Source organism: Pelophylax lessonae (assembly GCF_965119305.1).
Source record: "Pelophylax lessonae genome assembly, chromosome: 4".
NCBI classification, from domain to species: Eukaryota; Metazoa; Chordata; class Amphibia; order Anura; family Ranidae; genus Pelophylax; species Pelophylax lessonae.
Genome location: NC_138771.1, coordinates 252,540,801 through 252,555,987, shown reverse-complemented (window position 1 = coordinate 252,555,987; position 15,187 = coordinate 252,540,801). Strand labels below are relative to the sequence as shown.

At 40.7% G+C, this 15,187-nt stretch overlaps 1 protein-coding gene across 15 annotated transcripts in view; it reads left to right on the top strand.

Annotated features, from left to right (window-relative positions):
- The window catches only part of NAV3 (neuron navigator 3), a 921,889-nt gene that overhangs the window by 777,685 nt on the left and 129,017 nt on the right, over window positions 1-15,187 (top strand). For all 15 annotated transcript variants that reach the window (XM_082254072.1, XM_082254071.1, XM_082254082.1 and 12 more), the window contains 3 exons: window positions 6,711-6,843; window positions 8,782-9,049; window positions 11,565-12,249. In XM_082254072.1, coding sequence (XP_082110198.1) covers window positions 6,711-6,843; window positions 8,782-9,049; window positions 11,565-12,249 — 1,086 coding nt within the window. The remainder of the gene's footprint in view (window positions 1-6,710; window positions 6,844-8,781; window positions 9,050-11,564; window positions 12,250-15,187) is intronic.

Genomic DNA, 15,187 nt, shown 5'->3' with positions numbered 1-15,187 from the left:
CCGTTACATCTTTCCCCTTTCAGAAGGAGACTATCACAGGAGGAGACCCCAAATGGGTTGACTTCGAAGTTAGTCCATAGTTCCCGTCCCCCAATGTCTGTACCCACACAGTACCCAAAACAAATCATCCAGAAAACAGCGCTACTCACCCAGCCAACCTCTGCTTTTCTCATAGAACATAATCACTGATGGGGAGAAGTGTGGACTGGCCCTTCTCCTTGGAGTCCTTTTAGCCACTGGAGAGAAGACAGGGTGGCTGGGCTCACTCCATCATGCTGTTGGGGATCTGGGCCTACTGCCCAGCATCCCTGGGGTATCCAGGTGGAGACTGTAGTCTCATCTACTTTTTCTCAATAAAAATCTCTTAGTGCTTGTACAGCAAGGCTGAAATCCTCCTGTCCCAATGCCAGACCTTTTTCTGGGGTTGTGCTAGAGGAAACCGAAGTCCCATCCACTTCCACAGGAAACCCATCCTTTGTTAGTTAAGGTCAGAGGCCAGCAGCACTCTGCTCTGTTGCCAGCTCTTCTGCTGGGTTGGTGTCATCATTTTGGGGTGCCGTCTGCTGCTGGGAAGAGGAGTCGGCTGCTCCATCTACCTTACCGTCATCTGGCTGTTGGGACAACCTTTCTCTGGTACCGTCTCCCAGATGCACAGATCCTGGCTTTGGAGGGAAGACAGTTTCCTCCGCTCTGACTGACTGTTGGGGAGGAAGGACAACAACCTCCTCTCCCTTTTCCCCCTGGATCCTGATCTGCTGCTGGGGATTGACCGCTACCTTCTCGCCCTAGGCCTTCGGAACTGCCGCAAGTGTGGGGCAGAGGTCTTGACCCTCTGTCCAGTTGTCAGCACTTCAGCTGGGGAAGTTCCTTGTAACTCCACAGATGCTGCTAGCAGGGAATCCCATGTCCCTGTCAGTGGTGTAGCAGAAAGGCCAACTGCCTCTTCTGTCAGGAAGGCTGAAGCTGCTGTTGGTGTTGAGCAGAGCTCAGTGATATTTGGCCCTGATGCCAGCTCTCCCCTGTATGCTCACAAGGTTGTTCTTCCTCAGCAGAAAAGTCCAATAACTCCCCAGTCTCTGGAATTGCTAAAAGTCTAGGGCAAGGGGTGGTGGCCCTTGGGGTCAGTGCCAGTACTTTGGCAGGTGACTTATCATCCATAACATCCTCTGATAAAAATTCAATTAATCTGTGATCCGTGGCTGGGGAATGAGGAAGGCTTCCTCTTCTCCCGTACATTTTTGAGTCAACACTTGCTGTATCTGCCATAAGGGCTCTGCTCCCATAGCTGCAGGTGCAGGTGAGCAAAGCACACTGTTACTGCGCCACATTGTCGATTGTCCATGGGCATACTTGGATTACATACCAGTGGAGCGCTCTTTAGCTCTTGTACGACCGCATCTCCACATTGACCAGCCTGCTTAACTCAGCTTTCCATTCCTTGTGTGGTTTATCTCCCAAAACAACACCCACAAACCATACTGCCTCCAGTACCTTTTCTGGATGGAGGGGAGGATTTTTTTCCTGGTGTCGCTGCTCACGGGCTAGCGTTTACTTCCAGAGTTCCAAGCGGATTGAATCATACCATCCTAGCAGGACCTGCTCTGATACTAGTCCCCTCTGCTGTATCCTTATCTCTCACAACCTTCTTCTGGATTCCTCCTCCATGGCTGCTGATATCTGTACCTCTCCTCTTCTGCTATTCTGACCTTGGATCCCAGTGGTGGTTTAGATGCCCCAAACTCCATGAAGCATCCCACCGATTGCCACCAATGTAACAGAACCGCGACCCACACTGTGTTTGTGGGCTTCCATCAGAATGCCGCTGCCTCCAGTCTTGAACATAGATATCAGATATTACAGTGCCTCAAACACAACTAGCTGGAGCTTAGCTTGTATAGATCTGAAACAACTTTTATTGAACAGACTTACACACAATATATACCACACAGGAGAATATTCCCCTCATGATCAGAAAACCCCACCAGGTCAGGTGCCTGATTACATTATCATATGCAGAGGTAATTGTGTACAGAAATATAATTAACATATCTAAGGGACAACCAACACAAACAGTATTCTACCCCCCCCCCCATCAACTAAAAGGTGACTGTGATTTAATTAACTTGAGTTAATTACTTAGCAGACTTGCTGTCATCGAGCTTCCCCACAGTAGACAATAGGTGACTTGCACTTTGAAAGCTTTTAGAGTTTCATTTATATAGACCTTGTAGTTTTTTTGAACATCTTATAGTGGACTTCTCTTCCATATCTTCCAGTGGATTTTTTTTGCACAGCACTATAGACACTTTTCTGTTTAGGAGAGATTGATTCTTGTATAGATACTTGCACTAATATATAATGAGGTACATTTGAGAGTTAGTTACAGGTCAGCGCTTTTTTTTTAGAATGGAGAAATATGATAAAATCCCTAATTTAGGCATTATATCACAGCTGCTCCACCTGTTATTCCTGTTTATCCTAAACTCTTGTGATATGTACAGTATGTTTTTTTATTTAAAAAATAAATGTTTTATTATTTAAATATAAAATATTATTTAAATAGAGGATGCATTATTCAAATACAGCCTCTAACATGATATGCTCAGCCTTGCAGGTTTTTATAACCTATTCCTTTTTAAAACTTTTGTGCACCTATTCCACTTTTAGCTGTTTGACTGGAACAGTGAAAATAAAACCTGTAATGCTGACCATCAAGCCAGTGGATTATTATGGCTAGAGCTAAATGTATCATTTCTTTGCACAATGAAACAGGCCTTATAATTTGATAATACAAATGAGCACCCAAAAAGGTAGTATCAGTAAAATAGATGTGGTTGATAATACCTCTGATCATTATAAAAATGAGTGTGTAGGTATGTCATTGGAATAAATGTTATAGCTTTTATAATTTCTTCTTTTTTTTTAAGTTAACATAACCTTCTGTTTATATTATTTACTTTTTGTGTGATCAATATACAAAAAAATATAAATATGAGATGTTGCCAAGATTATGGATCCTGTGAAATAACTGCATTTTCTTGATTTTTGTAAGAGTAAAATACTAGATTTACTAAGTAGTTACAGTACATGCTCCAGGAGACATTTCTTGCTCCTTAAGACTGGAAGCAGCTCAAAATGTTTGAAAAGCCTACACACACTTTGTGCCAGTATGCAACATATTTTACAAAATGTTCTTTCATAGACATTTTGGTTTCAACTTTTCATTACAATCACTCTTACTTAAAATGTTATTACCTATGTGTGAATGATGGATCCCATTTTCTCCGCAGCCCTCTCATTTGTCACGGTAGATAAATGCTATCTCATTCCAGGAGACCTTGGCTACAATATAATGGTCGCAGTACATATTCAAAGACTTTGATGAATGTAGGCAATTTAGAAATGGTTTTCTTAGTAGTGATCAGTTTTTTTTATTTGTGCATCAAATTGTTTTATGCAGAAATTAATCTACAAAGGGCATTGAAATTTTTCTGGCAAAGAACTGAAATGTGACAGAAAATCTGAATTTTGGTTCATGTGGTCAACATCTCAAAAATTCATTATATTGTTTTTTGCAAGAGTTCTAACAAATGAATGCAAATATACAAAGAGCCTAAAACATAATGCAGTCTATACCACTAATTCTTTAATCCTTTCTTTAGCTAAAAGGCTGTTTCCTACATTAAATCTCATCATTCAGTGTGTGGTTTTTACAAATTGACCCAAAATAATGTTGTGCTAGTAGGCAGACTTTGTAAGTGTTTAAGCATTCCATGTGCTTAGCTATTTAAATACAATGTGCAAATGAATCAAGTGACAAAAGAATTCAACAGTATAAAGTGCAACCATATACAGTATATTTATGTAAAACATTCCAATTCATATATATATATATATATATATATATATATATATATATATATATATATAAATAAAATGTCCCACTACACATGCCAATGTGTGATAAAAGTGTTTGTGGTGCTGATCCAAAATGCAAATAATGTGCTCCAGTGTTCAGGTGCCTGTCCAAATGCAAAGCTTGCTTACCAGATATAAAGAGATCATATAAGAGATTATAGGCCTTATATGTGATAAGAGATCATATGCCTTATATGTGTCTAATCCCCAGTAAAACAGGCTGCTTCAATCACTGGCTAAACCCCAGTAAGGTGAGTTGTTGCATATCTAGATGCTGATTAGACAGCATGATTATTGCACAGGTGTGCCTTAGGCTGGCCGCAATAAAGGCCACTCTAAAATGTGTAGTTTTACTGTATTGGGGAAGGGGGGTCTGAAAACCAGTCAGTATCTGGTGTGACCACCATTTACCTCACGCAGTGCAACACATCTCCTTCGCAATGAGTTGATCAGGTTGTCGATTGTGGCCTGTGGAATGTTGGTCCACTCCTCTTTAATGGCTGTGGGAAGTTGTTGGATATTGGCAGGACCTGGAACATGCTGTCGTATACCTCTATCCAGAGCCTCTCAAACATGCTCAATGGGTAACATGTCCGGTGAGTATGCTGGCCATGCAAGAACTTGGATGTTTTCAGCTTCCAGGAATTGTGTACAGATCCTTACAACATGGGACCATGCATTATCATGCTGCAACATGAGGTGATGGTCGTGGATGAATGGCAAAACTATGGGCCTCAGAATCTCGTCACGGTATCTCTGTGCATTCAAAATGCCATAAAAAAACAAATGCACCTGTGTTCGTTGTCCATACCATAACTCTACCACCACCATGGGCCACTCTATCCACAACATTGGATATGGAGGTCCTGGGCTGGTGTGGTTACACGTGGTCTGTGGTTGTGAGGCCGGTTGGATGTAATGCCAAATTCTCTGAATTGCCTTTGGAGACGGCTTATGGTAGAGAAATGAACATTCAATTCAGGGGCAATAGCTCTGGTGGACATTCCTGCAGTCAGCATGCCAATTGCACTCTCCCTAAAAACTTGTGACATCTATGGCATTGTGCTGTGTTATAAAACTGCACATTTTAGAGTGGCCTTTTATTGTGGCCAGCCTAAGGCACACCTGTGCAATAATCATGCTGTCTAATCAGTATCTTGATATGCCACACCTGTGAAGTGGATGGATTATCTTGGCAAAAGAGAAGTGCTCACTAACACAGATTTAGACAGATTTGTGAACATCATTTGAGAGAAATAGGCCTTTTGTGTACATAGAAAAAGTCTTAGATCTTTGAGTTCAGCTCATGAAAAATGGGGGCAAAAAAAAGTGTTGCATTTATAATTTTGTTCAGTGTATATGAATTTAGGTTGCATTTTATTTATCGATTTATTGCTAAAGTATTGGGACGCCTGTCTTTACACGCACATGAACCTTAATGGCATCCCAGTCTTAGTGTGTAGGATTCAATATTGAGTTGGCCCACCCTTTGCAGCTATAACAGCTTCAGCTCTTCTAGGAAGGCTGTTCACAAGGTTTAGGAGTGTGTCTATGGGAATGTTTGACCATTCTTCCAGAAGCGCCTGAGAAGGCCTGGCTCACAATCTCTGCTCTAATTCATCCCAAAGGTGCTCTATTGGGTTGAGGTCAGGACTTTGTGCAGGCCAGCCAAGTTCCTCCACCCCAAACTCACTCATCCATGTTTTATGGACATTGTTTGTACACTGCGCAGTCACGTTGGAACAGGAAGGGGCCACCCCCAAACTGTTCCCACAAAATTGGGAACATTTAATTGTCCAAAATTTCTTAGTATGGTAATGCTTAAAATTTCCTTTCACTGGAACTAAGGAGCCAAGTCCAACCCTTGAAAGACAACCCCACACCATAATCCCGCTCCACCAAATGATAAGGTCCATTAAGACATGAATGAGCGAGTTTAGGACGGAGGAACTTGACCGGCCTGCACAGAGTCCTGACCTCAACCTGATAGAACACATTTGGGATGAATTAGAGCGTTGAGTGTTTATATGATTTTTTAAAGGCGCTGCGCTGGTGTTTTTACTGCTGCTTTTCTTCTGTCTGGAGAAGGGCGTTCAGAAGAGCCTAGTGTGCATGAGGCCTAACAATTAAAGATGATAAGTACCACTACCAGAAACCTATATGTGACAGTGCTATACGTGTGATAATAGTTTCCTTCCATCTTCTAATCATTGAATAAGGAAGTATCAGTGGCTATCTACACTTAGAAAATTTGGAAAATAATGATAATGTGCAATAATAGGGGCCTTCATTAGCCAGAGCCTTAACTATAAGGAGGATACAAAGAGAACAAATTACTCAAACTACATTTAGACTGGAAACTTTGCTTATAAGAATATGGCCTCCTATGGCCACTCTTATTTTCCCCCAATGGGCAGGACAATTCTTTTTTTTTGAGGACTACCTCAAAAAGCATAAATCAGTGCTCTGGGGTGAGGTGAGAAATTATGGTTAAAAAGAAAAGGATAAGAAATAATAATAATTAATGAAGTTACATGCACTATTTCTCAAATTTTCAGGACACGCTTGGGGTTATTTGGGGTTTTCCTTTGTTCTACGTATAAGAAATTGCAATTATTTTATTGGAAACTAGGAAAAGTCCTTAAATGAAAAGGTTTTTATTTTTATCTCCAATATTTATTCCAAATATAGAATGAAAGATACAGAGTTGTTTTTAGTATGATAAGCTTAGTTTTGACAATGTGGTAAGTGTTGCTAGAGTACAACATTAATTGCATGTATTTCTTTTGTAGTTGGGATGACAGTAGTTCCGCCAGCAGTGGCCTTAGTGACACACTTGACAACCTCAGCACAGATGACCTAAATACTTCCTCTCTTGGTTCATATTCCAATACTGACTCTCCTAGGAAAAGCAACCAAGCAAACGTAAGTTTAAGAAATAAAGGTTTGTAAAATCAACAAGAAATACCCCTCCTGTTTGTTTCACATGCAGGAAGAGACCTTGTAGACTGAAGATTATGCTTGCCACAATTACAAAAATGTTCTATACCATGAAATAATTGTAACAAACCAAAAAATTGTATAAAAATGTACTTATGACAATGGCTAAACAAAATGAAACAATAAATATATTGTGGGAACTAACCTTCCAACGATTCATTAGTGACACAGTCAACATATTATTTCAGGGCTTCTTTGCTCACATTTATTAACATAACGTTTAAAAATGCAAGGGTTACCTTCTTATGAGTTGATCAGCATTCAACTTCCATAAGCAAAAACAAGTACTGTTCTTCAGATTCTTGGCTTTCTCTTGTAGCACTGCTGCTCTGGCCTTATGCTTCAGTGCACAGAGGCTCTTGCTGCTCTCAGCTGTAACCTCTCACGCCCTGACTCATGGGTAGAAACCTTCTCTGTCCCCAATTGGAGCCCTAAACTATTGCCAGCACCTATACTAAATAGGTTGTGCACATCTGTACAATCAAGACGCTGGTTGTCAGCAAACTGTGGACCTAAGGTTGGAGACTTTTTCCCACCCAATGCACCGCAAAGCCTACAGGCTCCAAGACCCAATCCAAGACGTATTATTCCTGCAGAAAATGGAAAATCCAGTCTCTTCCATATAAGACAAGCATCCCAAAGCCCCTCAACTTGCACTGATAAGAAACCTGGGTGTCACCAACTACTCTTTATAATGGAGGGGAACTGAGTAACTAAGCAGGACCGTGATATACCCATAAGCTCTTGTAGATAGAACAATGTGCTTTCAGTCTTAAGCTGGCCATACAGATATAGATTCCTTTTGTTCGGTCTGATAAACAGCATGGCTTGCCAAAACTCCCACTGTGGGCTACTGTATTCTGACAGCCATCAGATTGGATGCAGAAGCTGTTGTTCTGACGATTTCCCACAAAGCTCCTCTTGCTAAAGTAAATTGAAATATTGTTCTTTGTTGACCTGGGTGTTGCTGACCCTTGGAACAAATTTCATGCTGAATCAGTCATAATTCAATGCATGTATGGTCAACTTGAAGGAAGAGAAGGATGACCGCACATGATGACTATACGGAAGATCCCAAAACTCTATTGTAGTAACACCCAGAAAAAAACATCATTACAGCTCCACAAAGGCAGGCACAAACAATAAGTCAATGATTGTGCCTGCTTTTGTGGAGCTGTGATGATGTTTTTATCTGTGGATTACTACAATAATGTTTCGGGATCTTCTGTATGGTAGTGTGTGGTCATCCATTTGTCTCGACTGTGTATCGGACCAACATAGAGAGCAGACCGTCCTGGAGTGGTGTAAAAGTTATCTTGGATAGTATAGCCAACTTGAAGCTGAAGTATAGTGATTTATTTAAACAGCACCAGGGATGCTACTTACCAGCAACAAAGTGTGTCCTGTGTGCTGATAGTTGCTGTTTACAGTAGAAACCTTCAATCCTCTGTCCCTAGATACCGCTGCAGCTTTGATCTTCCTATAGTATGGATGTAATAATGTATAGTGGAGCACATGGGCAGAAAGTGCGGGCATAGTCGGCACTTTTGAGGAGTGCCTGTCAGAGGCACAGCCACTGATATAAACCTTCACATCACCCAAGGATCACCACTGTGGGGGTGTTAACAGTGTTAATGTGTTTTAATACCTGAGAAAATAAAAATCTGAATTTTTCTTTCAAAAGTTAATACTTAGTTCATGAATGGAAATTACTTTTAGAGAACAAAAATGTTAAAAATGATACCCTGATAATGCAAATATCCAGAAAATAGAATATAACAAACTTCAATTTTTTTTGTTTTTACATATAGGTAAAAGTAACCTTATAGGTAAAAGTAACAATAACTTTTTCTATTTTTGTAGCTAAAAACAGATGCTGAAAAACGTTCCTCGACTGGACTGGAATCCTGGTCTAATGAAGAGTTAAAAAAACAAGATGATGAATATGACCTTTGCACAGAATCTGGCAAATGGAAAGGACTTTCATCTGGGTTATCTGAGGATTCTGATAAAGGAGGGCAGAAATCACTTTCTATCTCCCAAACTGGGTCATGGAGACGTGGTATGACTGCTCAAATTGGCACAACGTCGTCAAGACACAAATCGGGAAGCAGCTCTCTAAAAACGCAAGGTTTGAAGCAGATTCATATTGTCATTTAGAACTGCTTTTTGATAATGCAACTTCTCTGTATGAAATAAAATGTACAGTGGAGGTAAAACAGAATTCTAGCCAAAAAAAGGAGGATAAAAGTATATAGCTAAGATAATAAAACAAAACCAGCTTTTGTTGAAATATTCATCTTCAATTCAGATTTTTCCACATAGTACTTTTTTGCCACTAGATGTCCTCAGTCTGATGACCAGAATTCTTCAACCCACTTCCTCTAAACTCAGGTCCTGGACCTGTCCCCAGTCTGTGCCTGAAAAGAGAAGTAGAAGTAGCACAGTGATGAGCTAACCTCTCTGTCACTCTGCTTTTGCTTCCTGTCAGCATGTTTCTTGCCAACACATGAACTGATTGGTTTCTTGTACTGCTTCTTCCTTTCACATTCCAGCCCAGCTGTACAGGAACTATGAACTGCAAGTGAAATTATGTTATTTACAATGCTTGCATGTAAAGAAAATGTAGGTAATCAATATACACAGCGCTAGCATAAATACATAAATTATACACTAATAAGGCACAAATAAATAATGATGTGACTCAAAAATATTAATGTGCAAAATTTCAATAAAAAAGTCCAAAAATTAGTAATATTAAAATAGAAAAAATGTCCAAATGAACGGTGATAAAGTGCTCCAATGCAGATCAATCACTCGTGCTCCAAGTGGTGGTGACCCCTCCAGGACCCCTACTCACCAGAAAACGTGGACCCTGCAAAGGGTCTAATGAGCTTATGGACACTTTAAATGCTAATAAAATCCGGGCTTTTTCCATAGGAATCAAGGGCTGGATACACCTTTCCACCATAAGTAGTCCTAAATCTCCTCCATACAGTATTAGCACAAAGAGAAAAGGGGACCAGGATAGTGAAGCCCGTTTTATAAAGGTTTTATTAAATAAGAGGCAAAAATTATACTCACAAGGGTAGTAAAATAAAGCACTAGGTATACACAATAATAAGCCGGGACCGCCGTCAACAGCGTGCGTTCCACGGCTATTCGGGAAGTAAACCGGAAGTGACGATGGCTCAAGTGTATTTATGCTAGCGCTGTGTATATTGATTATCTACATTTTATCTGAGTTTTTTACTTGGTGAACAGCATCTGCATTCATTTTTAATATTTCTCTTTTGTTATTCTTTTACCTATTTTTAGTTGTAGGGTTTGCGCGGGTTTAGTTTTGTTTTTTCACTCATGTAAAAAAAATGCTCATTAAGACAATTTAAAGGAGCAGTATAGGGTTTGTAAAAAAATAAACATCCATACTCACCTCTATGCTGCAAGATGAAAATGCGATGATGTAGCACCTTTCGCCTGCGCTCAGAGACAGGGCCCCCTATCCAACTTATTTAAAGGTGTTGTTCCACAGAACTCATGCTTGGCTTCCTAAATGGCCATGGCCTTGCTGCCCTTTAAGACTGGGGTTGTCCGAAGACACTAGAATCAAAAATCAAACATAGGGCGCACCGGCCTAGTGCATTATCATCAATAATATGCTTTATTATTTGTAAGTGTGTATACTCACATACAAAGGTTTAAAAAAGCACATCCAATCCCAACATCTGGAACAATCTGTATCTGTAACCAATGCCCTCAATAGGGGATGTCTAACGCTTTTCAAAGCTTAATCCCCTTCTTCAGAGTCAGCTCTGAAGAAGGGACTAAGCCTCGAAACACGTTAGTCCTCACCTATTGCGGACATTGGTTACAGATACAGATTGTTCCAGATGTTTGGATTGCATGTGCTTTTTTAAGCCTTTGTTTGTGAGTATGAACACTTACAATTAATAAAGCCTATTATTGAGGATAATGTGCTAGGCCGGTGCGCCCTATGTTTGTTTTTTAATTCTATCACCTCTATGCTGCAGCTGTTCCATGTTGACTGCAAGTCTGAGACTGTTGGTCACTCAGTTCTCAGTCTGTTTGGAGCAGAGTCCAGTGACTGTCATTCAGTGCTCTCCTCTCTGCTCTTCCAGTGCTCACTGGCCTGCCAGGCTGGGGAGGGGGTGGGCACAGCTGGCTCTAGGTCTCAGCCACACTCTGAGAGGTGGAGCCAGCTGTCAATCAGGCAGCTGGGTGGATCCTAGCAATATTGTTGGGATCCTTCCAGAGTCTGGAGCAGTTCTGCCATGTCAGTTAAAAGCTGACAGTACGCAATAGCCCACTATCAGCTGACTCTGGGTGACAGGAGTGCAAAAATGAGTGTTCTTCTGTGACCCACAAGAGATATATGGCCAAACATTTTGGCCATACTTCTCTTTTAATAATTACAGAGCTGAATTATTTAGCATTTTTATATTTACCTAGAATTTAACTTTATAGTAATATTACCACTTCATGCATTCATGAACGTGCATTGTGTACAATGCTAAAGTCTTTGTGTGGGGCATATTTTGAAAATAATGGAATTACATTATTATTTTTCTCTCTCTTAGTGTCTGTTATTAAAAATATTTCTCTTTTTAACAATTATTTGTCAACAGGTAAAACAGATGATGTTAAAGCATCAGAGAAAGGCAAAACACCACTTAAAGGTGGACCACTCCAGCGTTCACCTTCTGATGCGGGAAAAAGCAGTGGTGATGAAGGAAAAAAGCCACCTTCAGGAATTGCAAGACCAGCAGCCACTGGCTCATTTGGCTTTAAGAAAGGCCCATCAAACATAACTGGAGGAGGTGCAACTCTAACTAGTGGATCTGCAACACTTGGAAAAATGCCCAAATCAGCAGCAATTGTAGGAAAAGGGGCTGGCAGAAAAACTAGTCTCGATGGTTCCCAAAATCAAGATGATGGAGTTCTATTGGTTAATTCAAAAGCTACCCTTCAATATCGTAGTTTACCTCGCCCTTCTAAATCTAGTACAAGTGGTATCCCAGGCAGGGGTGGACATAGATCCAGCACTAGTAGCATTGATTCCAATGTAAGCAGCAAATCAGCAGGTGCAACGGGCACCAAACTTAGAGAACCCTCAAAAATGGCCTCAGAGCGTTCAAGTCCTGTCACCATCAACCAGACTGACAAAGAGAAGGAGAAAGTGTCAGATTCTGAAAGTGTCTCCGTGTCAGGCTCTGCTAAATCAAGTCCGACATCAGCCAGTGCCTGTGGTGCTCAAAGCTTGAGGCAACCAGGATCAAAATATCCAGACATTGCTTCCCCAACATTCCGGAGGTAACAATCATGTTTTTATATAATATGTTTACCAAGCAACATATTTATCGAATTACATGCTTTCATCTCTTTGGCACGCACCTATAATGCAGCACTTTACATACTGTGACGCAGTGTGTGTTGGGTCAGTATTACAAGACAAAGGAAGCTCTGAAAAAATCTACATAAAACAGAATGCAATGATTTGCTAATCTTATAAAACCATATTTTATTAACAACAGAAAATAGAAAACATCAAATGCTCAAACTGAAAAAAACAAAAACGTAATGTATTTTGAAATTCATGGCAGCAACACATCTCAAAGTTGGGACAGGACAACAAAAAGCTGGCAAAGTACGTGGTACTAACAAGAAAGAGCTGGAATAATATTGTAAAACTAATTGCGTTAATTGGCAACAGGTCAACAGGTCAGTAACATTATTGCATATAAAAAAGGCATCTTAGAGAGTTGATTTTCTAAAACTGTAGAGTACAAAATTTGGTAGCGCTCTGCATAGAAACCAACCAGCTTCCAGGTTTTTTTGTCAAAGCCTAATTGAACAAGCCAAAGTTATGAGCTTATTGGCTACAATGCACAGCTGAACTCTCCAGTTTTAGTAAATCAATCCCAGAATGTCTCAGAAGTAAAGAGGAGTAGAGCTTCACCAATCTGTGAAAAGCTGAGACTAAGCATTTCAAAATAATGTTCCTCAACATAAAATTGCAAAGACTCTAAATATATCATCATATACAGTACATAGATTCATCAAAAGATTCAGAGTATCTGAAGAAATCTATGTGCACAAGAGACAAGGCCAAAATGCAATATTTGATGCCCTTGATCTTTGGGCCCTCAGGAAGCACTGCATTAAAAACACGCATGATTCCATGATGGACATCACTGCTTAGGCTCAGGAATACTTCCAAAAATTACTGCCTGTGAACATAATTTGCAGCGCCATCCAAAAATGCAAGATAAAGCTCTATCATGCAAAGAAGAAGCCATACAGTGGGTACGGAGAGTATTCAGACCCCCTTAAATTTTTCACTCTTTGTTATATTGCAGCCATTTGCTAAAATCATTTAAGTTCATTCTTCTTCCTCATGAATGTACACATAGCACCCCATACTGACAGAAAAACACAGAATTGTTGACATTGTTGCAGATTTATTAAAAAAGAAAAACTGAAATATCACATGGTCCTAAGTATTCAGACCCTTTGCTCAGTATTTAGTAGAAGCCCCCTTTTGATACAGCCAGGAGTCTTTTTGGGAAAGATGCAACAAGTCTTTCACACCTGGATTTGGGGATCCTCTGCCATTCCTCCTTGCAGATCCTCTCCAGTTCTGTCAGGTTGGATGGTAAACGTTGGTGGACAGCCATTTTTAGGTCTCTCCAGAGATGCTCAATTGGGTTTAAGTCAGGGCTCTGGCTGGGCCATTCAAGAACAGTCACAGAGTTGTTGTGAAGCCACTACTTCGTTATTTTAGCTGTGTGCTTAGGGTCATTGTCTTGTCTGGAAGGTAAACCTTCGGCCCAGTCTGAGGTCCAGAGCACTCTGCAGAAGGTTTTTGTCCAGGATATCCCTGTACTTGGCCGCATTCATCTTTCCCTCGATTGCAACCAGTCGTCCTGTCCCTGCAGCTGAAAAACACCCCCACAGCATGATGGTGTCACCACCATGCTTCACTGTTGGGACTGTATTGGACAGGTGATGAGCAGTGCCTGGTTTTCTCCACACATACCGCTTAGAATTAAGGCCAAAAAGTTCTATTTTGGTCTCATCAGACCAGAGAATCTTATTTCTCACCATCTTGGAGTCCTTCAGGTGTTTTTTTAGCAAACTCCATGCGGGCTTTCATGTGTCTTACACTGAGGAGAGGCTTCCGTCGGGCCACTCTGCCATAAAGCCCCGACTGGTGAAGGGCTGCAGTGATGGTTGACTTTCTACAACTTTCTCCCATCTCCTGACTGAATCTCTGGAGCTCAGCCACTGTGATCTTTGGGTTCTTCTTTACCTCTCTCACCAAGGCTCCCCCGATAGCTCAGTTTGGTAGCGGACGGCCAGCTCTAGGAAGGGTTCTGGTCATCCCAAACGTCTTCCATTTGAAGATTATGGAGGCCACTGTGCTCTTAGGAACCTTAAGTGCAGCAGAAATCTTTTTGTAACCTTGGCCAGATCTGTGCCTTGCCACAATTCTGTCTCTGAGCTCTTCAGGCAGTTCCTTTGACCTCATGATTCTCATTTGCTCTGACATGCATTGTGATCTGGAAGGTCTTATATAGACAGGTGTGTGGCTTTCCTAATCAAGTCCAATCAGTATAATCAAACACAGCTGGACTCAAATGAAGGTGTAGAACCATCTCAAGGATGATCAGAAGAAATGGAAAGCACCTGAGTTAAATATATGAGTGTCAATGCAAAGGGTCTGAATACTTAGGACCATGTGATACTTCAGTTTTTCTTTTTTAATAAATCTGCAACAATGTCAACAATTCTGTGTTTTTCCGTCAATATGGGGAGCTGTGTGTACATTCATGAGGAAGAAGAATGAACTTAAATGATTTTAGCAAATGGCTGCAATATAACAAAGAGTGAAAAATTTAAGGGGGTCTGAATACTTTCCGTACCCACTGTACCTGAACATGATCCAGAAATGCTGCTGTCTTCTCTGGATCAAAGCTCATTCAAATGGTCTGTTGCAAAGTTGAAAACTGTTCTGTAATGTCAAAATTTGACATTCTTTTTGATAACCTCCGGACTAAAGAGGAGAGGGCCCTTTTGGCTTAACAGCACTTAGTTTAAAAGCCTCTCTGATACTATGGGGGTGCACTAGTGCTTATGTAATGGGCAGCTTGCACATCTAAAAAGACACCATCAATGCTGAAAAATATGTCCAGGTTTTAGAGCAACATATGCTACCATCCAGACGACATCTTTTGATGAGAAGGCCTTG